The sequence below is a fragment of the Manis pentadactyla genome, chromosome 3 (assembly GCF_030020395.1).
Source record: "Manis pentadactyla isolate mManPen7 chromosome 3, mManPen7.hap1, whole genome shotgun sequence".
NCBI classification, from domain to species: Eukaryota; Metazoa; Chordata; class Mammalia; order Pholidota; family Manidae; genus Manis; species Manis pentadactyla.
In genome coordinates, this window is record NC_080021.1 from 39,757,015 (window position 1) to 39,783,850 (window position 26,836).

At 38.0% G+C, this 26,836-nt stretch overlaps 1 protein-coding gene across 4 annotated transcripts in view; it reads left to right on the forward strand.

Moving 5' to 3' along the window:
- Nucleotides 1-26,836, forward strand: part of ANKRD46 (ankyrin repeat domain 46) — a 51,584-nt gene that overhangs the window by 15,522 nt on the left and 9,226 nt on the right. For 2 of the 4 annotated variants that reach the window (XM_036876316.2, XM_036876315.2), the window contains exons 2-4: nucleotides 21,566-21,655; nucleotides 24,203-24,540; nucleotides 26,024-26,182. In XM_036876316.2, coding sequence (XP_036732211.1) covers nucleotides 24,230-24,540; nucleotides 26,024-26,182 — 470 coding nt within the window. In that variant the 5' untranslated portion in view covers nucleotides 21,566-21,655; nucleotides 24,203-24,229. The remainder of the gene's footprint in view (nucleotides 1-21,565; nucleotides 21,656-24,202; nucleotides 24,541-26,023; nucleotides 26,183-26,836) is intronic. The other 2 variants (XM_036876319.2, XM_036876318.2) reach the window with 1 other exon arrangement.

Genomic DNA, 26,836 nt, shown 5'->3' on the forward strand with positions numbered 1-26,836 from the left:
GTATTTCACATGGTTTTAAATAACACCAAATAAATGAATAACAATGTAATTTTTGTAGCACTTTAATTCTGTGTAAATGAAGCTCTGTTAGGGTGGACTTAATGAGATTTAGATTTCTAAATAGTCCTAAAATCATATTTATATTTTTGTTTGGTATACTTTTTTTAAATTGAGGTATAATTGACATGCAGCATTATGTTAGGTAAACTTTTTTTTTTAAGGGAAAATGAACTTCATCTCAACTCTGAATTTTCAGATAAGTAACTGAAATCAAAGTTGCCAAAGTTGCACTTGAAGCCCAGGTAGGCCTCAAGGTGGCACCATTAGGCCATATAAATAAAGTTCTTCTGTAGCTAGAAAAAAAATGATTATTTTAAAGTCAATTTTACAAAAGTAATACATGTGCATGGGAGATTGATCTCCCAATGCTAATTTAATGTCTTCACTGTATGATTGTAAATTATAAACTGGGAACTTCTATGGGAGAAGTCCCCTGCTAAGAATTTCAAACATGGTAAAATTACATAATAAAGATTTACAAATACTGAAAGGTATTGGAATAAAATGAAATATCCAAGATAACCAATATTCCCTTTGTGAACAATTAATTTCTATTTATTATTAAGCCAATATCTTTCCAAAAGTTGAATTGTAGCTAAATTTTAATAATGTGTAAAATAATAGTTAAGTAATATAAATTTCTCAAGAAGTGTGTATCAGAAATCCTTGTTTGGTGTTTTTTGATTTCCTGATAGAGAAAGAAAAATTAGGCAAGTGTTTTTTCTCTGTTCCAATGAGTCAGGAATACTTGAGAATAATGAGTCTAGGAATTTAGTTACTTCCTATAAAGTAGAAAACATTTCCAAATATTATGTTGTTTTTTCACAGTTAAACAGGTTTAGTTTGTGTGAAATAATTACAAAGAGTTAATTCAGAATATATGTGCTAGACAGATGTTTCCTATCAGAAACATGTATAGATATCTAATGTTTTTCTGCAGCTTAAATGTAAATGATTACAAGGAGTTAGTTCAGAGTATGTGGGCTAGATTTCCTTTATGCAATCTTTGATGAAAAGGTTGGTGTAAGTCCGGGGAAAGGAAATCCTGGGGCAAAATACCCCTAAAAACCAAAATCAGTCAAAGGGAGAAATAAAGTTTAAAACCCGTTTATTGCTCACAAACTGCAGTCCCAAGCTGTCTTTTTTCTCTGCTCTAGCAGCATCAACAACACCGGCCCTCCCCCTCACCTCTCAGGTACAGATAAGCCCTCTGTTGCCCAGGTAATTACCCATTGATATGGAGATGAACTTCTCCACCCCTGAGGAAAGATGCAAATGCACTAAAGCCATACTTCTTTCCACCTCTTAACGCCTATTGATATGCAGATATACTAAAGCCAGGTGAGATATTCTGGAAATGCTACAATTTTACCCACAGTCCACCCTTCCAGAAATCTCGCCTTACAATTTACTCGATCCCTCTCTTCCAACCAATCTAGTAACATGCAATAGCAATAGCAATAAAATCTTGATAATTCTCAAGCCAGAGGATTCAGCCTATGCAGATTAAGTAAATGTACTTTACAGCACAATCTCTCACTAAGCACGAAAATACTTTTCTATACTTGTTTACTCATTCCTAACAATCATGCTAGATTGCTCACACAACTTTTTCCAAATATTAGACAAAGTCAAGCCTCTCTTTAAACATTATTTTCTTGACAACAGCAACACAATCATAATTTTCAAGCCAGAGGATTCAGCTAGGTTACTTTACAGCACAATCTCTCACTAAGCAAAAAAATACGTTTCTACACTTGTTTACTCATTCTTAACAATCATGCCAGATGAAGTCCAAAGCTCATCCATTCCAGCCATCACGCGGCAGCTGCAGCCAGGGGGCATATCCAGGACACAAAGACTGTAGAAGCAAATAACTGTGATTGTCGGGGGCCAATTTGCTGTTATTACAGGAATACACAGAAGGCCAGCTTCCAGGCCTTTTCCCCAAGGTGCCAGAAGAGCCAGCCATTGTTGGTCCATGTGTTGAAATGTCCAGGGCCATGTCCATTTTACTACTAATTGCACCCATCCTTGCAACTCATGTCCAATAAAGTGGGTACCTCGATCGCTCTCAGTAACCGGCAACCAACCATAGGCTGCAGAGAGGCACTCTAGGCCCCTCTTGGTGGTTTGCTGATCTGCACAACATGCAGGGCACTCCTTCCGGGCTCGGCTGACTTCTTCAAAGGTGAAAGACAAGCCACACCAATGGGCCCACATTGTCTTTTGAGGTGTCTGTGCCATGCCACTCCGTGGCCTTTGGGTCCAGTCTTGCACCCACCCCGCGGTGGAATAGGAGGTTATTACCTTGGTCAGAGCTGTTCTGGTGATGGGCTCTGTAGCCAGCAAGGCGTGGTACACAGCAGCCAGTTGCTTTTCTATCAAGGTGACCGGACCTCTGCACCTTTCCATAGTTGTGAACAGGCTCCAGCCAGCAGCAAGAGCAGCAGTGGCAGAAGCAGTAGCCTTAGGCATGGGCCGGGGTTGGCATGTCCAGCAGCGGTGGTGGCGCCTCCACGACCACACGAGTGTATAGACATGTCCCTCTGCTCAAGCGCCGCTTCTCCCCATCATTTCTAGGGGCTGCCCTCCCAAAGGTCGCGCCCATTATGACAGGTTTCGGGTTCACAGGAGCCCTGCCGACTAGGCCAATTGTAAGTCCGGGGAAAGGAAATCCCGGGGCAAAATACTCCTAAAAACCAAAATCAGTCAAAGGGAGAAATAAAGTTTAAAACCCGTTTATTGCTCACAAACTGCAGTCCCAAGCGGTCTTTCTTCTCTGCTCTAGCAGCAACAACACCAGCCCTCCCCCTCACCTCTCAGGTACAGATATGCCCTCTGTTGCCCAGGTAATTACCCATTGATATGGAGATGAACTTCTCCACCCCCCGAGGAAAGATGCAAATGCACTAAAGTCATACTTCTTTCCACCTCTTAACGCCTATTGATATGCAAATATATTAAAGCCAGGCGAGATATTCTGGAAATGCTACAATTTTACCCACAGTTGGCTAAACTAATTCGTTATTTTTTTTAAAATCTTACGACAAAGTTGGTTTTTTCACCTATAAAATGAATACAATGATAGTACTTACCTATGAGGATTAAGTAAGTTATACTGGAAAAGTCCTTTAACAATGCCTGTAGTATAATTTAAATGTTAAATATTATGTACCTCATGTTGCTAAGCAGTTTGCAGAGTAATAACAGACATACAAACAAATCCTTTTTCCCCTTTTCATTAGGCTTTCCTATCTAATAACCTCTACTAAGTAGTATTTGATTAACCTACTTTTTAAAAATACTTGATTAGCCTACTTTTAATTAGAGTATGAACTTAAACATAATAAACTGCCTTTTCTTAAAGCAGCATTCTATAATTCACACATTTTAATGTAACTTCACCTTTAATGGATTAATAAGGTGTTAATTAGGAAGTAATTGATAGCTTGGTGTTGAAGAAATCACAAAATTAAGAATTTTAGGTTCGGTCAAGTTAGACTTGGAAATACCACAAAATGTGAATTCTTCACAAATTTAGATAAAAAGGAAAATGTATCTGTCTGTGATAGATCCAGATTTAAGAATTACTCTTTTTGAACTTCTATTCCTTAATTTTGAGCTTTGGAAGTAGAATTCAGAAGGTTCTACTATAAACATCTTCCTTTCAAATGTTCTTTGTGGTACAGGGGTATTCTGAAAGGATAGTATTCTCAATTCCCTTTTTATTTACTTACCAGCATATTTTCAGAAAAGGAACTACCCTTTTCCTTTTCTAAACTCAAAGTAACTATCCATATAACTTGCCCTTATTTTGGATAGATAACCCTTGAAAGGTTAAAAATCGGAATCCTAACCATATGATTTAGGAGAATTTATGTCCCAGGCTCTTCTAAGACAGTCTTTCAAAAAATACGTAAATAAGGATCCTAAATCCAGTTTAGTTTAAGATGAATTCTAAATCAAAATCTTGGAAGTTTTATAGTGAGCAAAGCAAAAATTGCCTCAAGATGCTGTCACAGTAAAACGATTCACCCATAAAGAAATGAGACTGGTTCCACAGCCATACGTTATAGTCAGATCCATCTATGTCACATCTTTTAAATACATTGCCTAAGAACCCATTATTATAGTCAAATTTTGGCCAAAAATATTATTTTAGAATTCTCTTAGACTCTGCATTTTGATTGACTTAAAATGTCAATAAATTAGAAGGTGAAGGAAATAAAGAGGTACAAACTTCCAGTTATAGTCACAGGGATGGAAGTGCAGCATAGAGAATGGAATGGGTGATACTATGATATCTTTGTAAGTTAACAGGTAGTAACTACATTTATCATGATGAGCATTTAGTGATGTATATAATTATCAACTCACTGTATTGTACTCCTGATGCCAATATAATACTGTATATCAACTGTATTTCAACTAATCCATAACACATTTATAAGTACTCATATAGAGGAAAAAAGCTGGAGGACCATAGCATCAAAATATTAATAATAGTTATTTCTAGTTGGTAAGATTATGTGTAACTTTTATTTTCTTCTTTGTTCATACTTACTAAAAATTTTGCAGTGAACTGTGGAACTAGTCATAAGAAAAAAAATGTTACTTTAAAATCCTGTTACAATTTAGACTGTACATTCAGCAAAGGAATAATAGAGTCTCCTGTGTCTGGATTTCAATGTGCTAGGCACTGTATAATTTGCTAGGATACACAGATCAGACCCATTTCTCACCTTCTAGAGACATGATCTGGCAGGAGTTTTTGCAAACAATTGTGAACAAGCAACAGAGCTTTCTGTGAACCATTTTCTCTATTATCTTAACTAGATGTCACATGGCATATTGGACATACAGACTACCTTTGAAGCCCACTCTGCCACTTACAGTAGTATGATCTTAGACTCATTAACCTCCCTAGGCCTTGGAAATTAAGACCACTCTATTAGAGAAATACAACTACTGAAGATAAATAGGCTGAAGAAATATATTGTTAACATATTGGGGAGGATTTAAATTGTTTTTAAATTATTGCTTTCACACAGCTAGATTTCTTTTAGATAATGACTGTTTTCCTTGCCTGATACCTGCGGTTCTGTGTAGTCCTTAGGTTTTAAGAACAGTAATTCTAAAGTGCAAGCAGTTAGGAGTTAATGATCTCATTGGAAGTTCTTGTTTTATGGTTCTTTGAGGTTATTTATACTTTAAAACAATTGATACATATCCTGGATTTGGGGGTTCCATTTATTGTATATCATTCTCAGTTTATCTCTTGTCTGTGACATTAGATAATGTAAACAATGTGAGTATGCCATTTTTTTCCTTGCATTTTGCTGAAGTATCTAGTGCTTTGATCTGTGATGCAAGTTGCCATGTAGTCCTGATGTTTTCAGTCCCTTTGAACCAAGAATGTAGCATTTAATGTTGCCTTTCCTAGTGACCTTTCAAAATGAAAAATAAATACATAAATTATGTATGGCTGGTGATAGTGGATATAGAAGACCAACTTAAAGTTATGGTATAGTATATGTTCCGGAGGGCAGGAACTATTATTTTGGGGTATGGTATATATGTTAAAATAGGACATGTTTTTTCATTAGTTCTAAACCATCCAAATACTATCTTAAGTTATGTAGATTGACCTAAGATTAGCATACAAAGAATATATACTAGAACTTTCCATCGAGTCAGTGATTTACAAGCTTCCACCAAAACAGCCTCACTTGTTTGTTATTGTTTTGTCTTGTTTTGTCTCAATCCAAATGTTTAATTATTGGAATTAAGACAAGTGCTGTTGATATTAGGAGTACTTGTTAGCCCCTGAGTCTTGCTTCTAACAATGCCAGGAACTCGGCCACTGAACCAGTCAGTGGACATTGTCTTTTATGGACACCATCCCTTAGGAACCATTAACTGGGTGTTGTTAACACCCAGAGGGTTTTCTGGGACTTACTGTTCCACTATTGATTGTTCTGGCTTTCCCTCTTTGAGGAAACAGTTCTCTTTTTCTTTCCTGGAGGTCTTTACTTCCCACTAGAGTTGACCCCATTACTAGATGCTGCCCTGGGAATCAGTGACCAATGTTCCATGAAAGCCGTCTTCAATAGAATAGAGAGCTGTCTCCTCAGAGCTATGCCCGGCCTCCGGAGGGCAGGAACTATTATTTTGGGGGCGGGGGTGCTTAAGTTATACAACTAACTGACAATTAGCTGAACTGGGATTCAAACCCAAGTGGTTGAGCTCCAGATACATTCTATGTGGATTAGCCAAGCACTTTGAACAGCCTCTGGCAGTAGAAAAATTGCCTATCTAGAATATTGTACACTCCTGAAAGTAGTTCCTCCCAGGAAAGACACTGTATCACGTTCTCCCTCCTGCTTTTCCCATCTTGAAAAGCAGTCTTCAGTATGCTTAGCTTTTATATCCATTCAGAGGGCAACAGACTCAACCCTCTGTGAATCTTGAAAGATACTAGTTCACTGTTCACCTTCACGCATTATTGCCTCTAACTCTACTTGTGGAATGGTTCTTACTACACACTACCTTTGGAACATACCTTTGGGCATTCATTGGTGCTCTTCCAAATACTGGGCCCTACAAACTCTTCCATTAATAACCTCTCACTCTCCTGGTTTCCTGAGGCACCCAGATTACCCTAAAGAAGACCTTGCATTCTTTCTTTCTTTTTTTTATTAAGGTATCATTGATACACAATCTTATGAAGGTCTCCCTTGAGCAACATTGTGGTCACTACATTCACCCATATTATTGAGTCTCACCCATCCACCACAGTCACTGTCCATCAGCGTACCAAGATGCCTCAGAGTCACTACTTGTCTTCTCTGTGCTACACTGTCTTCCCATAACCACCCCTGCCATGTGTGCCAATCGTAATGCCTCTCAGTCCCCTTCTCCGTCTCTCCCCACCTGTTCTCCACCTTTGGTAACCACTAGTCCCTTCTCGGAGTCTGTGAGTCTGCTGCTGTTTTGTTCCTTCAGTTTTGCTTTGTTGTTGTACTCCACAAATGAGTGAACTCATTTGCTACTTATCTTTCTCTGCCTGGCTTATTTCACTGAGCATAATATCCTCTTGCTCCATCCATGTTGTTGCAAATGGTAGGATTTGTTTTCTTCTGATGGGTGAATAATATTCCATTGTGTATATGTACCACATCTTCTTTATCCATTCATCTACTGAGGACACTTAGGTTGCTTCCATATTGTGGCTATTGTAAATAGTGCTGTGATAAACATAGGGGTGCATATGTCTTTTTGAATATGGGATCTTGTTTTCTTTGGGTAAATTCCTAGGAGTGGAATTCCTGGGTCAAATGGTATTTCTGTTTTTAGTTTTTTGAGGAAGCTCCATATTGTTTTTCACATGGCTGAACTAATTTATATGCCCACCAACAGTGTACAAGCGTTCCCCTTTCTCTGCATCCTCACCAGCATTTGTTGTTCCTAGTCTTTCAATGTAGGCCATCCTAACTAATGCAAGGTGATATCTCATTGTAGTTTTTATTTTATTTCTCTGATAATTAATGATGTGGAGCATCTTTTCATGTACCTGTTGGCCATCTGAATTTCTTCTTTGGAGAACTGTCTGTTCATATCCTCCGCCCATTTTTTAATCAGATTATTTGCTTTTTGGGTGTTGAGGCATGTGAGTTCTGTATATGTATTGGATGTTAACCCCTTGTCGGATATGTCATTTATAAATATATTCTCCCATACTGTAGGACACCTTTTTGTTCTACTGATGTGTCCTTTGCTGTATAGAATCTTTTTAGTTTGATATAGTCCTATTTCTTCATTTTTGCTTTTGTTTCCCTTGCCCAAGGAGATATGTTCAGAAAAAAGTTGCTCATGTTTATATTCAAGAGATTTTTGCCTATGTTTTCCTCTATGGGTTTTATGGTTTCATGACTTACATTCAGGTCTTTGATCCATTTTTTAAAAATTAATTTTGTTATCATTACTCTACAATTACATGAAGAACATTATTTTTACTAGGCTCCCCCCTTCACCAAGTCCCCCACACACACCCTGTTGCAGTCACTGTCCATCACCATAGTAAGATGCTGTAGAATCACTACTTGTCTTTACTGTGTTGCACAGCCCTCAACATGCACACCACCCTACATTATACATGCTAATTGTAATGACCCCTTTCTTCTTCCCCCGCCTTCTCCCTCCCTTCCCACCCATCCTCTCTAGTCCCTTTCCCTTTGGTAACTGTTAGTCCATTCTTGGGTTCTGTGATTCTGCTGCTGTTTTGTTCCTTCAGTTTTTCTTTGTTCTTATACTCAACATATGAGTGAAATCATTTGATACTTTTCTTTCTCCGCCTGGCTTATTTCATTGAGCATAATACCCTCTAGCTCCATCCATGTTGTTGCAAATGGTAGGATTTGTTTTTCTCTTATGGCTGAATAATATTCCATTGTGTATATGTACCACTTCTTCTTTATCCATTCATCTACTGATGGACATTTAGGTTGCTTCCATTTCTTGGCTATTATATATAGTGCTGCAATAAACATAGGGGTGCATCTGTCTTTTTCAAACTGGGCTGCTGCATTCTTGGAGTAAATTCCTAGAAGTGGAATTCCTGGGTCAAATGGTATTTCTATTTTGAGCTTTTTGAGGAACCTCCATACTGCTTTCCACAATGGTTGAACTAATTTACATTCCCACCAGCAGTGTAGGAGGGTTCCCCTTTCTCCACAACCTCGTCAACATCTGTTGTTGTTTGTCTTTTGGATGGTAGCGATCCTTACTGGTGTGAGGTGATATCTCATTGTGGTTTTAATTTGCATTTCTCTGATGACTAGCAATGTGGAACATCTTTTCATGTGTCTGTTGGCCATCTGAATTTCTTCTTTGGAGAACTGTCTGTTCAGCTCCTCTGCCCATTTTTTTTTTATTGGATTATTTGCTTTTTGTTTGTTGAGGTGCATGAGCTCTTTATGTATTTTGGATGTCAACCTTTTGTTGGATCTGTCATTTATGAGTATATTCTCCCATACTGTAGGGTACCTTTCTGTTCTGTTGATGGTGTCCTTTGCTATACAGAAGCCTTGCAGCTTGATGTAGTCCCACTTGTTCATTTTTGCTTTTGTTTCCTTTGCCCAGGAAGATATGTTCATGAAGACGTCGCTCATGTTTATGTCCAAGAGATTTTTGCCTATGTTTTTTTCTAGGAGTTTTATGGTTTCATGACTTACATTCAGGTCTTTGATCCATTTTGAATTTACTTTTGTGTATGGGGTTAGACAGTGATCCAGTTTCATTCTCTTACTTGTAGCTGTCCAGTTTTGCCAACACCATCGTTGAAGAGACTGTCATTTCCCCATTGTATGTACATGGCTCCTTTATCGTATATTAATTGACCATATATGTTTGGGTTAATGTCTGGAGTCTCTATTCTGTTCCACTGGTATGTGGCTCTGTTCTTGTGCCAGTACCAAATTGTCTTGATTACTGTGGCTTTGTAGTAGAGCTTGAAGTTGGGGAGCGAGATTCCCCCCTCCACTTTATTCTTCCTTCTCAGGATTGCTTTGGCTATTTGGGGTCTTTGGTGTTCCCATATGAATTTTTGAACTATTTGTTCCAGTTCGTTGGAGAATGTTGTTGGTAATTTGATCAGGATTGCATCAAATCTATATATTGCTTTGGGCAGGATGGCCATTTTGATGATATTAATTATTCCTAGCCAGGAGCATGGGATGAGTTTCCATTTGCTAGTGTCCTCTTTAATTTCTCTTAAGAGTGTCTTATAGTTTTCAGGGTATAGGTCTTTCACTTCCTTTGTTAGGTTTATTCCTAGGTATTTTATTCTTTTTGATGCAATTGTGAATGGAGTTGTTTTCCTGATTTCTCTTTCTATTCGTTCATTGTTAGTGTATAGGAAAGCCACAGATTTCTGTGTGTTAATTTTGTATCCTGCAACTTTGCTGTATTCTGATAATCAGTTCTAGTAGTTTTGGTGTGGATTCTTTATGGTTTTTTATGTACAATATCATGTCATCTGTAAATAGTGACAGTTTAACTTCTTCTTTACCAGTCTGGATTGTTTGTATTTCTTTGTTTTGTCTAATTGCCATGGCTAGGACGTCCAGTACTATGTTGAATAACAGTGGGGAGAGTGGGCACCCCTGTCTTGTTCCCGATCTCAGAGGAAAAGCTTTCAGCTTCTCGCTGTTCAGTATGGTGTTGGCTGTGGGCTTATCGAATATGGCCTTTATTATGTTGAGGTAGTTGCCCTGTATACCCATTTTGCTGAGAGTTTTTCTCATGAATGGATGTTGAATTTTGTTGAATGCTTTTTCAGCGTGTTTGGAGATGATCATGTGGTTTTTGTCTTTCTTTTTGTTGATGTCGTGGATGATGTTGATGGATTTTCGAGTGTTGCACCATCCTTACATCCCTGGGATGAATCCCACTTGTTCATGGTGTGTGATCCTTTTGATGTATTTTTGAATTTGGTTTGCTAATATTTTGTTGAGTATTTTTGCATCTATGTTCATCAGGGATATTGGTCTGTAATTTTCTTTTTTGGTAGGGTCTTTGTCTGGTTTTGGTATTAGGGTAATGTTGGCTTCATAGAATGAGTTTGGGAGTATTCCCTCCTCTTCTGTTTTTTGGAATACTTTAAGGAGAATGGGTATTATGTCTTCCCTGTATGTCTGATAAAATTCCAAGGTACATCCGCCTGGCCTGGGAGTTTTGTTCCTGGGTCATTTTTTGATTACTGCTTCAATTTCTTTGCTGGTAATTGGTTTGTTTAGATTCTGTGTTTCTTCCTTGGTCAGTCTTGGAAGGTTATATTTTTCTAAGAACTTGTCCATTTCTTCTAGGTTTTCCAGTTTGTTAGCCTATAGGTTTTCATAGTATTCTTTAATAATTCTTTGTATTTCTATGGGGTCTGTCATGATTTTTCCTTTCTCATTTCTGATTCTGTTGATGTGTGTTGATCCTCTTTTTCTCTTAATAAGTCTGGCTAGAGGCTTATCTATTTTGTTTATTTTCTCAAAGAACCAGCTCTTGGTTTCATTGATTTTTCTATTGTTTTAGTCTTCTCAATTTTATTTATTTCTTCTCTGATCTTTATTATGTCCCTCCTTCTGCTGACCTTAGGCCTCATTTGTTCTTCTTTTTCCAATTTCGATAATTGTGACATTAGACCATTCATTTGGGATTGTTCTTCCTTTTTTAAATATGCTTGGATTGCTATATACTTTCCTCTTAAGACTGCTTTTGCTGCGTCCCACAGAAGTTGGGGCTTAGTGGTGGTGTTGTCATTTGTTTCCATATATTGCTTTATCTCTATTTTAATTTGGTCGTTGATTCATTGATTATTTAGGAGCATGTTGTTAAGCCTCCATGTGTTTGTGGGCCTTTTTGCATTCTTTGTACAATTTAGTTCAAGTTTTATTCCTTTGTGGTCTGAAAAGTTGGTTGGTAGAATTTCAATCTTCTTGAATTTACTGAGGCTCTTTTTGTGGCCCAGTATGTGGTCTATTCTGGAGAATGTTCCATGTGCACTTGAGAAGAATGTGTATCCTGTTGCTTGTGGATGTAGAGTTCTATACATGTCTATTAGGTCCATCTGTTCAAGTGTGTTCTTCAGTGCCTCTGTGTCCTTACTTATTTTCTGTCCAGTGGATCTATCCTTTGGAGTGAATGGTGTGTTGAAGTCTCCTAAAATGAATGCATTGCATTCTATTTTGTCCTTTAGTTCTGTTAGTATTTGTTTCACGTATGCTGGTGCTCCTGTGTTGGGTGCATATATATTTATAATGGTTATATCCTCTTGATGGACTGAGCCCTTTATCATTATGTAATGTCCTTCTTTATCTCTTGTTACTTTCTTTGTTTTGAAGTCTATTTTGTCTGATACTAGTACTGCAACACCTGCTTTTTTCTCCCTGTTGTTTGAATGGAATATGTTTTTCCATCCTTTGACTTTTAGTCTGTGCATGTCTTTGGGTTTGAGGTGAGTCTCTTATAAGCAGCATATAGATGGGTCTTGCTTTTTTATCCATTCTATTACTCTGTGTCTTTTGATTGGTGCATTCAGTCCATTTACATTTACGGTGATTATTGAAAGATATGTTCTTATTGCCATTGCAGGCTTTAGATTCATGGTTACCAAAGGTTCAAGGTTAGCTTCTTTAGTATCTTACTGTCTAACTTAACTCACTTATTGAGCTATTATAGACACTGTCTGGTGATTCTTTATTTCTCTCCCTTCTTATTCCTCCTCCTCCATTCTTTATATGTTGGGTTTTTTATTCTGTGCTCTTTTGTGTTTCCTTTAACTGCTTATGTGGGTAGTTGATTTTAATTTTTGCCTTTAGTTAGTATTTGGTTGGTCTGCTTTCTTTGCTGTGATTGTATTTTCTCTGGTGACATCTGTTTAGCTTTAGGAGTGCTCTCATCTAGAGCAGTCCCTCTAAAATACCCTGTAGAGGTGGTTTGTGGGAGGCAAATTCCCTCAACTTTTGCTTGTCTGGGAATTGTTTAACCCCTCCTTCATATTTACATGATAATCTTGCTGAATACCATATTCTTGGTTCAAGGCCCTTCTGTTTCATTGCATTAAATATATCATGCCATTCTCTTCTGGCCTGTAAGGTTTCTGTTGAGAAGTCTGATGATAGCCTGATGGGTTTTCCTTTGTATGTGTCCTTTTTCCTCTCTCTAGCTGCCTTTAAAACTCTGGCCTTGTCCTTAATCTTTGCCATTTTAATTATTATGTGTCTTGGTGTTGTCCTCCTTGGGTCCCTTCTGTTGGGAGTTCTGTGTACTTCCGTGGTCTGAACGATTATTTCCTCCCCCAGTTTGGGAAAGTTTTCAGCAATTATTTCTTCAAATACACTTCCTATCCCTTTTTCTCTCTCTTCTTCTTCTGGTACCCCTATAATGCGGATATTGTTCCTTTTGGATTGGTCACACAGTTCTTTTAATATTCTTTCATTCCTGGAGATCTTTTTATCTCTCTCTGCGTCAGCTTCTATGCGTTCCTGTTCTCTGGTTTCTATTCCATCAATGGCCTCTTGCATCTTATCCATTCTGCTTATAAATCCTTCCAGAGATTGTTTCATTTCTGTAATCTCCTTCCAGACGTCATCCCTTAGCTCTTGCATATTTCTCTGCAGCTCCATCAGCATGGTTATGACCTTTATTTTGAATCCTTTTTCAGGGAGATTGGTTAGGTCTGTCTCCCCAGATTCCTTCTCAGGGGAGGATGTCTGGGTTAGTCTGGTCAGTATCAAATTCTTCTGCCTTTTCATGGCGATAGAGGTAGTTGTGGGGAGCTGGCACATGTGTCAGCTGGGAGAACGTCCCTTCTTGCTGGTTTGTGGCCTTCCTTTCCTGGGAGAATGGTGACCCCTAGCGGCTTGTGCTGGGTAGCTGTGCACAGACGGGGTTTCTAATTCTTGCCTGGCCACTGTGAAAGAATCTCTGCCCTGCTGCTGTGGGCGTTGCTAACGTCAGGCGGCTGCTCCACTATGGCTCAGTGGCGTTGGAGGGGAAACAGGTGGGAGGCTATTTATCTCTGTGAGGGGCCTCTGAGCTGGGCTGCCGCCCAGGGATTAGGGTACCCGGAGTTCCCCGGGATTCCTAGCTGCTGGGCTAAGTGTCCCGGGACGTTTCTGTCCAGCTGTTGGGTCCCTGTGCCTTTAAGTCTTTGGAAAAGCACTCGCTTTTCTTTGTCCCAGGGGTGCTGGCTGCGGGGACCCATGCACAGGTTTTACCATCCCGTTTCCCTAGTATCCAGCACCCCACACACTGTGTGTCTGCGCTCCGGTGCTGATGGCTAGAGCTGGGTGTTTAGCAGTCCTGGGCTCCTTCTCCATCCCCGCTCCGACTCCTCTCCTCCCACCGGGAGCTGGGGTGAGGGGCACTCAGGTCCTGCCGGGCTGCAGCTTGTATCTTACCCCCTTCGCGAGGCGCTGGGTTTTCACAGGTGTAGATGTAGCCTGGCTGTTGTCCTGTATCTTCTGGTCTCTCTTTTAGGGATAGTTGTTTTTATTGTATTTTCAAAAATATGTATGGTTTTGGGAGGAGATTTCCTCTGCTCTACTCACGCTGCTATCTTGGCTCCAGTCTTTGATCCATTTTGATTTTACTTTTGTGTATGGGCTTAGACAATAATCCAGTTTTATTCTCTTTCATGTAGCTGTCCAGTTTTGCTAGCACCAGTTGTTGAAGAGGCCATCATTTCCCCATTGTATTTCCATGGCTCCTTTATTATATATTAATTGGCCATATATGCTTGTGTGTATATCTGGGCTCTCTATTCTGTTCTGTTGGTCTATGGTTCTGTTCTTTTGCCAGTACCAAATTGTCTTGATTACTGGGCTCTGTAGTAGAGCTTGAAGTTGGGGGCATAATCCCCCCAGCTTTATTCTTCCTTCTCAGGATTGCTTTGGCTATTTGGAGTCTTTTATGATTCCATATGAATTTTAGAACTATTTGTTCTAGTTTGTTGAAGAATCCTGTTGGTATTTTGATAGGATTGCATTGAATCTATAGATTGCTTTAGGCAGGATGGCCATTTTGACAATATTAGTTCTTCCTATCCATGAGCACGGATCTAATTCCATTTATTGCTGTCTTCTTTAATTTCTCTCATGAGTGTCTTGTAGTTTTCAGGGTATAGGTCTTTCACTTCCTTAGTTAGATTTATTCCTTTACAATTGGATGCAATTGTAAACAATTGTTTTCCTGATTTCTCTTTCTGCTAATTCATTGTTAGTATATAGGAATGCAACAGATTTCTGTGTATTAATTTTGTAATCTGCAACTTTGCTGAATTCAGTTAGTTCTAGTAGTTTTGGAGTGGATTCTTCAGGGTTTTTTATGTTCAATATCATGTCATCTGCAAACAGTGACAATTTAACTTCTTCCTTACCAATCTGGATGCTTTTAATTTCTTTGTATTGCCGTGGCTAGGACCTCCAGTACTATGTTGAATAAAAGTGGGGGGAGTGGACATCCTTGTCTTGTTCCTGATCTTAAAGGAAAAGGTTTCAGCTTTTTACTGTTCAGTATGATGTTAGCTGTGATTTTGTCATATATGGCCTTTTTAATGTTGAGGTACTTGCCCTCTATACCCATTTTGTTGAGAGTTTTTATCATGAATGGATGTTCAATTTTGCCTAATGTTTTTTCAGCATCTTTCGAGATTATCTTGTCATTTTTGTCCTTTTTGTGGCTGTAGTGTATGATGTTGATGGATTTTCGAATATTGTGCCATCCTTGCATCCCTGGAATAAATCGTATTTGATCCTGATGGATGATCTTTTTCATGTCTTTTTGAATTCAGTTTCCTAATATTTTATTGAATATTTTTGCATCTATGTTCATCAAGGATATTTGTCTGAAATTTTTTGTGTGTGTGTGTGGTGTCTTTGCCTGGTTTTGGTTTTAGAGTAATGCTGGACCCATAGAATGAGTTTGGAAGTATTCCCTCCTTTTACTTCTTGGAAAACTTTTAAGGAGGATGGGTATTAGGTCTTCTCTAAATGTTTGATAAAATTCAGTGGTGTAGCCATCTGGTCCAGGCATTTGTTCTTAGGTGGCTTTTTGATTATCAGTTCAATCTCATTGCTTGTAAGTGGTCTGTTCAGATTTTCTGTTTCTTCCTGGGTCAGTCTTGGATGTTTGTATTTTTCTAGAAAGTTGGCCATTTCTTCTAGGTTATCCAATGTGTTAGCATATAATTTTTCATAGTATTCTCTAATAATTTGTATTTCTATGGTGTCCATAGTGATTTTCCCTTTCCCATTTCTGATTCTGTTTATGTGTGTAGACTCTTTTTTTTCTTGATAAATATGAGTAGGGGGTTATCTGTTTTGTTTATTTTCTTGAGAAACTATGTCCTGGTTTCATTGATTCTTTCTATTGTTTTATTCTTCTCCATTTTATATATTTCTGCTCTGATATTTATTATGTCCCTCCTTCTACAACTTCGGACCTCCTTTGTTGTTCTTTTTCTAGTTTCATTAATTGTGAGTTTAGACTGTTCATTTTGGATTTCTCTTCTTGAGGTAAGCCTGTATTGCAATATACTTACTTCTTAGCATAGACTTTGCTGTGTGCCACAGATTTTGTGCTCTTGTGTTACTGTTTTCAATTGTCTCCATATATTGCTTGATCTGTTTTAATTTGGTCATTAATCTATTGATTATTTAGGAGCATGTAAGCCTCCATGTATTGTGGGCTTTTTTGTTTTCTTTGCATACTTTAGTTCTAGTTTCATATCTTTGTGGTCTGAGAAGCTGGTTGGTAGAATTTCAATTCTTCTGAATTTACAGAGGCTCTTTTTGTGACCAAGTATGTGCTCTATTCTTGAATATGTTCCATGTGCACTTGAGAAGAATGTGTATCCTGCTGCTTTTGGGTGGAGTATTCTGTAGATGTCTGTTAGGTCCTTCTGTTCTACTGTGTTGTTTGGTGCCTCTGTCTCCTTACTTATTTTCTGTCTTGTTGATCTGTCTTTTGGAGTGAGTTGTGTGTTGAAGTCTCTTAAAATGAATGCATTGCATTCTATTTCCCACCTTAATTTTGTTAGTATTTGTTTCACATATGTAGGCGCTCCTATGTTGGTTGCATAGATATTTATAATGGTTATATCCTCTTGTTGGACTGACACCTGATTATGTAATGTCCTTCTTTGTTTCTTGTTACTTTCTTTGTTTTGAAGTCTGTTTTGTCTGATACAAGTACTGCAACTCCTGCTTTTTTTCTCTGTTATTTGCATGAAACATCTTTTTCCATGCCTTCACTTTTAGTTTATGTATGTCTTTGGGTTGGAAGTGAATCTCTTATAGGCAGCATATAGATGGGTCTTGTTTTTTTATCCATTCAGTGACTCTATGTCTTTTGACTGATGCATTCAGTCCATTTACATTTATAGTGATTATCAATTGATATATACTTATTGCTATTGCAGGCTTAAGATTCATGGTGACCAAAGTTTCAGGGGTAGCTTCTTTACTATCTAACAGTCTAACTTAACTCAGTACTTTATTTCAAACACCATCTAAAGGTTCTTTTTTTTCCCTCCCTTCTTTTTCTTCCTCCTCCACTCTTTATATATTAGGGGTCATATTCTGTACTCTTTCTGTATCCTTTGACTGACTTTGTTGGTAGTTGATTTAATTTTGCATTTGCTTAGTAATTAATTGGTCTACTTCCTTTACTGTAGTTTTATTTTCTCTAGTGACAGCTTTTTAGCCTTAGGGACACTTCCATCTATTGCAGTCCCTGCAAAATACACTGTAGAGACAGTTTGTGGGAGGTAAATTACCTCAACTTTTGCTTATCTGGAAATTGTATAATGCCTGCTTCAAATTTAAATGATAATTTTTCCAGGTAGTGTATTCTTGGTTGGAGGCCCTTGTTTCATTTCATTAAATATATCATGCCACTTCCTTCTGGCCTGTACGGTTTCTGTTGAGAAATCTGATGATAGCCTGATGGGTTTTCCTTTGTATGTGATCTTTTTTCTCTTTCTGGCTGCTTTTAATGCTCTGTCCTTATGCTTGATCTTTGCCATTTTAATTATTATATGTCTTGGTGTTGTCTTCCTTGGGTCCCTTGTGTTGGGAGATCTGTGCACCTCCATGGCCTGAGAGACTATCTCCTTCCCCAGATTGGGGAAGTTTTCAGCAATTATTTCCTCAAAGAGACTTTCTGTCCTTTTCTCTCTTCTTCTTCTTCTTCTGGTACCCCTATAATATGAATATTCTTCCATTTGGGTTGGTCACACAGTTCTCTGAATATTCTTTCATTCCTAGAAATCCTTTTTTCTCTCTGTGCCTCAGCTTCTTTGTATTCCCATTCTCTAATTTCTATTTCATTTGCCATCTCCTCTACCTCATCTAATCTGCTTTTAAATCATTCCATTGTATATTTCATTTTGGGTACTGTGTTTTTCAAAGTTTCTGTCTCTTTCTTGAAGTCGTCCCTGAGATCTTGAATATTTTTCTGTAGTTCCACGAGCATGTTTATGCTTTTTATTTTGAAATCTTTACCAGGAAGATTGATTTCTGTTTCACTTAGCCCTCTTTCTGGTGTTTGTGGGATTTTGGTTTGTACCAGGTTCTTTTGCCATTTCATATTTGTATTGATTACTCTGGAATAATAACTTTGTGTATGCAGTGCCCTCTAGTGCCCAGAAGCTCTACTCTCTGGAGCTGCGTAGCACCTGGATCGATGGCAGGGGTCACAGGTGAGTGGTGCTGGTGCTTGTTGTTAGGAAAGAATTCTTTCCTGCTTCCCTGTTGCAGTGCCTGCCTTCACCTCCAGGCCCAGTGGGCAGAGCTTGCAGAGAGGAGCCTTTGTGTTATGCTCCTGTAGCTGCTGTAGGTGGAGCTGCCCTCTGGCTGGCCCAGCACAATGGTGGGGGCAGCAGGTTTGTGAGCCAGTGCCGACTGGGAGGAAGTAGCAGCAGGCTGCATATTGTGGTTGGGTGGCCTGGGCATGCATTGCCAACCAGGGGGATGAAGGGCCTGAAGCTCCTGAAACTTCTCAACCTGCTGGGCTGAGTGTACTGGGACAATTTTGTCCACCTGTTCTTTCTCCCAAGAAACAAGCTCTGTGTGGTCCTTGCCCCTTTAGCAGCCCTCTTGCTGTTGGGAAGTCTTTCAAATTACCCACCTTTCTTTTGTCCCAGAGCGGCAGTTATGGGTACCTGTTCTCCACAAGCAGGTGGAATCTCAGTCTCTCCAAGTATTCTGCCTGTTTTAGCTTTCCAACCCCACTAATCTCCAGAGCACCATGTATTGTATGTTCGTGCTCCCAGAGCAGATCTCCAGGGCTGGGTGTTCAGCAGTCCTAGGCTTTTACCCCTTCCCCACTCTGTTTCTCTTCCTCCTGCCGGTGAGCTGGTGTGGGGGGAGAGCTTGGTTCCCACCGGATTGTGTCTTTGCTACTTTGCCCTTTTCCATGAGGTCTTCTCTTTTCCCCAGATATAGGCAATCTGTCGCAGTCTTCTTTCTGGTTGCTCTTTCAGTTTTCATGTATTTGCTGAATTGCCATATATGTGGTTTGGGGTGGAGGTTTCTGTCTCATTTCTCACACTGCGATCTTTAAGCCTCACATTCTTTCTTTTTTTGCATTGGGAAAATAGGCACCTTCAGACTCGACAGTTTCTTAGTCAAAATCTTTAGCCTCCATACTCCCAGCAGTTGCACTACTGACCATCTATCCCAGAGAAATGGAGATTTAAAAGTCACATAAAAATATGTATCTAAAAGTTGTAGAAGCTTTAATGTAGCACCCCAAAATGAGATAACCAGATGTCCTTCCATGAAACTGTAGGACATTACCATGGAATATTACTCAGCAAAAAAAAAGTATTGATACACACAACAACCTGGACAAATCTTCAGAGAATTATGTTGTGTGTGAAAAAAGATCCCAAAAGGTTATATATTGTATAGTTCCATTTCTATAACATTCTTGAAATGACACAATTATAGAAATGGAAGACAGTGTAGTGGTTTCCAGGGTATAGAAAGTGGTGGGTGGGTGGAATGGAAGTAGGTGTGCCTATAAAGGGGCAACATGAGAGATCCTTGTGGTGATGGAAATTTTCTGCATCTTGACTACATCAACATCAACATCCTTGTTGTAACACTGTACTATTGTTTTGCAAGATGTTACCATCAGGGGAAAGTGCGTGAGAGTACTCAGGATCTCTGTATTTCTTACAACTGCATGTGAATCTATAATAATCTCAAAATAAAAAGTTCATTTAAAAAATCTTCAGTATTCTTCATCAATAGTTACTGTTATAGTGTCCTGAGTTTTATTGACTTTTATAACTTCTTGGGAAGCTATTAATAGATTTCTTCTGATTAAGGTCTAACTAGGGTCTCAGACATTTTCTTGTCAGGGTTCTAATAATTAGGTCTAATGTATTTGTATACTAAGTTTGAAGTCACATAGAACTGTAATTTGATCAAGTAAATTTCCTTATGGGGCTCATCATATCAAAATAAAATGGCAGAAGCGTTGTCTTTCTTGTGGATTTATGGGAACATTAGGATTATTTATGGGGGATAGCTATATACTTTATAATTCTATCTCCAAATGAGAAGCAAAACTTGTTCTTTTCATAACATGAACCCTACTGTCTTTGGAATAACCCCCTTGCACCATTTTAACATTGAAAATTAAGCCAAATCATTTATTAGAGAGAGGCTTTAGTCATGACGACTGAACTCCAGTGGTCAGTCAGGACATGAAAAGTGCTACACTTTGGAAGAACTCAGAATATTTTTTCAAGGAAATTGATTAAGTGGTTCAATGATATGAAGTTTGTCTACATTAGTATAGCAGAATCATAGAAAACTATGAAATAATTGATGAGGGTACATGTTTTGTGTATTATCATGTCATCATGATATGTATTGACACTATTGTTGGACTGGTTCCTACATGTAATTTGTCAGACCTTGTCTTCCAGCTTAGCACTGATAGCCCTTATTATATAATCTGACTTACATATTATAAATGGAACTTCATAAAATGCCATTAATATTTCACTATATAAGCTTATTAAAGGGATTTGATAACAGTGAGCATGAATGACTAATATGAAATTCAATAACCTGAACTTCAGCCTGATCTGTAACTTTGGGATTTAGTCTTTATGTTCTACCAGTAAATGGCACATTTTGAATACACAGTAAAATTAGTTTAATGAATTTATATTGATTTTTTGCTGGCTATTACTGCCTACCCATGACCGTGCTCCTATGGCCTCTAAAGAGAAGAGTGCAGTAGGACAGACAAGATACTCTCAGTGCGCAGAGGGGAAACCTGAACGGGTCCCAGGGAAAGTGTGAAAGAGCGGCAGCACCATGTTTCATGGGGAGCAGGGTCAGGCATGTGGAAAAGCCTGCAGATAGATTTGAGCCAGTTTTTCTTTCACACTGAAAAGAAAAGGGGGGAATCTGAGGAGGATATTTAAGTACTAGCATTCAAGATAAATCAGAAATCTCTTTTTCTTAAATATATCATGTTTGGTTTAAATATAAGTATTGCTTGTTTTTACTTTTTCCTCTTTTATTTCTAAAAATGCTTTTGTGGGCTAATTTGAGATCTAGCCACCATTTGTAATGTGAGAAATATGCATTCTGAATTCTAGTGACTAAGAGTGAATTGTCTATGCTCAGTTTGTTCCCTACTGATGGCATATAACTTGATCTTTTTCTTTGGTCTTTCTGACCATGCTTTCCTGTTTGTGGGCAGTAGAACCACTCCTGTTGTCTCTCTATTCTTCCTTTTAATTACTTTATTACTTGTCAGTTAGTTACTAGCTTACAAGTTGGTATGTCACAAGCCTTACCCATAAGATGTTTTAGAGAATATCATAAGGCCCCACTCGTTTGTGTTTAATAGAACAGGAAGTCCTTTTCGTGCCATACCTTTGTGATAACTTAATTTTCCATTTACTGTGGATCCTTTCCAGCACATTTTTGGATATCCTGTTGAACCTTCTTAACAATTCAGAGAAACTGCCGAGTGACAACTAAAAGAAGGCTCTAATCTTAAAGCTTACGTGAGTATTTTCTACTCTGAACTTGCTCAAAATCTGTGAAAGCTTCATTGACCCATGGCCTTGCTTTAGGGCAGACTCAGTTCTGTGATCAAGATGAAAATATTATCTACCATTGGGCTTATTAAATTTGGGGGTTTGGTTAGTTTCTCAAGGACACAAACACAAAATACACCACACTTATTCTCACTTTAAAAATAGACAAGAAAGGTTTGTCTTTTTACTGAGCTAACATTGAAAAGAATCCCATTTTGCAAACCATAAGAATTCTTACTTTGTTTGAACCAAAATACCAAGTAGATTGTTTTTCATTATCTGTTCTTCAGAATTTAACCAAAACTCATTACCTCTTGAAACACACTTGATATGTGGTATTTTACTTTTTAAAAAGTTTGTGATAGCTTTGTCTTTTTTATGATCCAATCCAGTGAATACTCTAAGGGAAAATAGAGAGATAAGCCTTAAGAGAATTATTAACTGTTGTATTGAGTAATTTCTTTTCATTGGGTTAATTTCTTTAAAAAGCATTATATAGTATCATAATCTGAAGTTTAATTTGATCTCTTGTCTAGTTTCAGAAAAACAAAAACAATGGGTATTTTTAATGAGCTTAAACTAAATCTATAAATTAACTTGATGTCTTTCTAATTTTGGGTCTTCCTATTTAGGAACAAGGGATGCCTTTCCATTTGTTCCTTCAAAGCATTATAAATGTTTTCTCAAAAACATTGATCTTGGACTTCCTAGCCTCTAGAACTGGGAATCATAAACAGATTTTTCCCTTAGAATTATGCTTAACAATGCTTAAGTTGTGCTAATTGTATCTTCTATTTCTCACCAGTATGTCCCCTTCTCTCTGCCATTACCTTAGATCAGGATATCACCATTTCTTGCCTCGATTTCTCCAGTGACCTACTGATTGATCTCTGTCTCCAATCTTGAACCCCCAGTCTGACCTCTATATTGCCAACAAAGTAATCTTTTGAAATACTAATGTAAGACCATGCCATTTCCTTTGGCTTAAAATCCTTTATTAACTCCTTACTAAAATTCAGGTATAATAAACCTTACCATGGAATTGTTAGGAAGATTAAATAAAATTCATTAAGAACCTCTAGTGCAAAATGTCCTGGTCAGAACAGGCCCTCGGTATGTGTTAGTGTTTCCCTTTTGCCCAGACAACCTATGGCAGCCCCAGAGATCTAGTGAAAGCTAGCCCAGGACTAGAGGGACAGTGGTTCTGTGGGAAGACCAGGCTCAAAGGGGTAAGGGCCAAGAAGCTCGCCAGACTCCACAGCTGTGCTTTCCTGAATCCCCTGAGGTTAAGCACAGGAATAAATTGGTTTAGCCTCCAATTAACATCCAATCCAATGTTCCAAAAAAAAGTCTTTGCCTGATAAATGACAAGCCAAGCCTATGTGTGACTTAGCTTTTTTAACCTAAGAGTAAGGGAGCCATCTCTATAAACACATCAGTCTCTGCCTTTGTGTTTTCTTGTTTTGGTTTGTTTCAATTTCATAGTGAAGTTTATTTTATAAGATTTTAACTTTTTCTTAAATGAACCAGGGTGGGGGGCGGAGAGAGAGAGAGAGACAGGGAGGGGGAGAGACACACACACACACACACACACACACACACACACACACACACTTTGAAAAGATTTTTGGGTCAGATAAGTTTCAATGAAATAGGTGTGGACAAGCTGGTTAAGCTTCATCAGATGGATGAAATGTTAGAGTGGGCACAGTTGAGATGCTGCCTTTGTCCCATCTCCGTATTCCTAGAGAGGCCTCATCTTCAGACAGTGGGAGTTTGGCAGAATCAGATATTTAGATAACCACAGAACAGAAAATAATAGGATCAATATTGTATTAAAAAAATCTGAATTGATTTCATGATATTTCCATTTTTTAAGTTCAGTTTGTCACTTTCATTTGCTTTTCTCTTTCTATTAAATTTTGAAGTTTGTGCAATAAACACAACATTCAGTGGGTCCTTAGTTAAGTGTGAATTAACTTACTGGTTTTTTTCATGCAGATTTACCTTTTGAGCAGATAATTCTGTTTACTATATAGAATATCTCAAATACAATAAGAAGCAAATATATGAAAGAGAATTACTTTAAGTTAGAAGCTCTACCAGAAATGGCTTTTGTGTGTGTGGATGTGTATGCACATGCATGTATGTGTAGGTCTTTGAAGTTTAAGGATCACATCATCAATGTCTTTTGACAATGCAGTAAACTTCAGTCTAAGCAATTATATCTTGCTTAACTTTTAAAATACCTCTTTAATCTTTTTGCATGATGAAAAGCAAAATAGTTTTATAGTAATTTAATTGGAATTTTGATTCAGCAGATATGAAAAAAATTAGCAGCTTAATGGAAAATAAAATCTAATTGATAACTTTGTTATTGTATCTCTTTGGTGAGGTAATTTATTAGAGGCAAGAGCCAAAGGATAGAAATAGTACTTTTCTAAGTGACTTCACTGTTTTGCTCTAGTCTGGCTTCACTGAAATCTCACCCACCTTATATTTATTTCATTACAGGCATTTTCCATCTACCATATCAGAAAGATGTCCTATGTTTTTGTAAATGATTCTTCTCAGACCAATGTGCCCTTGCTGCAAGCCTGTATCGATGGAGACTTTAACTATTCCAAGCGGCTTTTGGAAAGTGGCTTTGACCCAAATATTCGTGATAGCAGGGGCAGAACAGGCCTTCACCTTGCAGCAGCTCGAGGGAATGTAGACATCTGCCAGTTGTTGCATAAATTTGGTGCTGATCTTCTGGCAACAGATTATCAAGGAAACACAGCCCTTCATCTTTGTGGCCATGTTGATACTATTCAATTCTTAGTTTCCAATGGACTAAAAATTGATATTTGGTAAGTTCTCTGTGGTTTTTGAAGTCTAGTCATTCTTCTCATTAGTCTCACAGCCAGTGGTTTAGTCTCAGAGTCTATTGATTTTGTGTCCTCATTGATCAGTTATAGCAACCAGTTCAGAAAGGCATTGAGGTCAGTGTAGTCTTGTTAGGGGAGAGAGGGAATGGAGTGGCTTCTAGATTTATGCTGAAGTAGTGTAAATTTTACTTGAAAATAGTAGATAGGTTCTGCTACTAATTGTTATATATTTTAAGACAAAAAACAAATGAACATTTCTTGAATATCTGTTATGGACTCTGGGTACTGTGTTTACTTAAGTTAGTTCATTTAATCATTAGAATGAGTAATACTTGAGATGGGTGTTATCTTCATCTTACAGATGAAAGAGTTGAAACAAGAATGGTTAAATGACTTAACAAAGGTCACGCAGTTGGAATTTGAATCTAGTAACACCTGATTCCAAAGCCTGTTTGCCTTCTATGTATGTAATTACCTTGCTCGCTTCATATCTTTTCTGGGGCTCAGTCCTCTTTATACTGAACAATTTGAAGTAGTGTTTTTTGTTTGTTTTAGTTAACTTGTGGGAAAGATGTCAGGCCACCTTTAAAACTGAGTTGATCTTTAAACTATAATTACATGTTACCTAATTTATTGGTGCTATAATGCCCCTAAATCTGAACTTAGTCAGATGGCAGTAAATGCTTCTGCTATGACAGGACAAAATGCAGGAATTGACTCTGGGATTCAGTGTCATTTGGCCTGTCTCCTATTATTAATGTTAAATAGCTAGATGAACCAAAACAGCTTATATGTTTTGTTTTTAATTCTTAGACATTTTTAAAAATATGCATTCTTCTCTTAAAATGTAAACATAAGATAAGAATGAATCTAAAATCTAGAACTTTCCAGTTAACTTCTAGGAAGATGCCCTCTTTTTATTTGTTCTCATTTATTACTGTTATTCTCACTCTTTTGCTTATATAATTGACCCTTGAACAACACAGGTTGAACTGCCTGGGTCCACTTATACACAGATCTTTTTCAATAAAAAATAGGAAGATTTTTTTGGAGACTTGCAGCATTTTGAAAAAACATTTTTTTCTCTAGCTTTATTGTAAGAATACAGTATATAATGTGTACAATAAAATATATGTGTTAACTACTTATATTATCAGTAAGGCTTCTGGTCAACAGTAGATTATTTAAGTTTTCAGGGAGTCAAATGTTATATGTGGATTTTTGACTGTACAGGGGTTTGGTGCCCCCAAACCCTGTGTTATTCAGGAGCCAACTGTACACTTTTTGTCCTTTTTCTCTAGAAGGAAGAAAATAGATTGACTCATCTAGTTCAACCATTGCTTCTGTTTGAGTTTTAACTTTGAGTTAATTTGGTCCATGCCTTCTTCCCTGAGATCTACACAAATGGGTGCTAACAACATAATATAACTGCTATGAAAACCTTCATTTTTATGAACTTTTTTAGCAATCATCAAGGTGCTACACCCTTAGTTCTGGCAAAGCGCAGGGGAGTGAACAAAGATGTCATCCGATTGCTGGAATCTTTGGAAGAACAAGAGGTCAAAGGATTTAACAGAGGAACTCACTCAAAACTGGAAACCATGCAGACAGCTGAAAGTGAAAGGTATGTAAGATACAGTTTTTTAAGCGGCAACTTACTTTAAGTGTCTGGATCCTTTGTGACAACTTTATAAGCTTTATATTTATTTGCTGTCAAGTACAGAGCTTTGATAATTTCTTTGAACTTTATATAGGTCACTATGGGTCCAGATTACAGTTGAGAAGCTATTAATAGAAAGTACTACAGGCCCCCATACACATAATAATTTGTTAGACTGTGCAAGGAAACCTGCTGAACTGGCAACATGGTGGAGAAGAGGCAGCTGAGAACTGAGTATGAGGGAAGGAAACAGGAGTTTGAAAATTGTAAGTAAAGGTCACAAAAAGTGGAATTTCAAAGGAGGAGGAGAAAGATAAGTAAAGCTTGAGAACTTGGACAATATCAGAAAAGACCAAGAAGGTAGTTGTAACAGTAGGGAAGTGCAGTGCTGAAGACAACTGAAACAGGAAGAGAAAAAGAGAAAGTAAGGCAAGATTCAGTGTACACACAATCCTGTAAGGTCAGGTAAAAGCGACTTTCACATGAGTTGGAAAAATGAAATCTAGGCTCCTACAAGCACTTGAAGCTCAGATGTAATGACTGACAGAGTCTTAAGCATCCTGTTTCTCATCTAGAAGCAGTTTAGAACACAGTTCAGGGAGCCCTGAAAGGTGACAA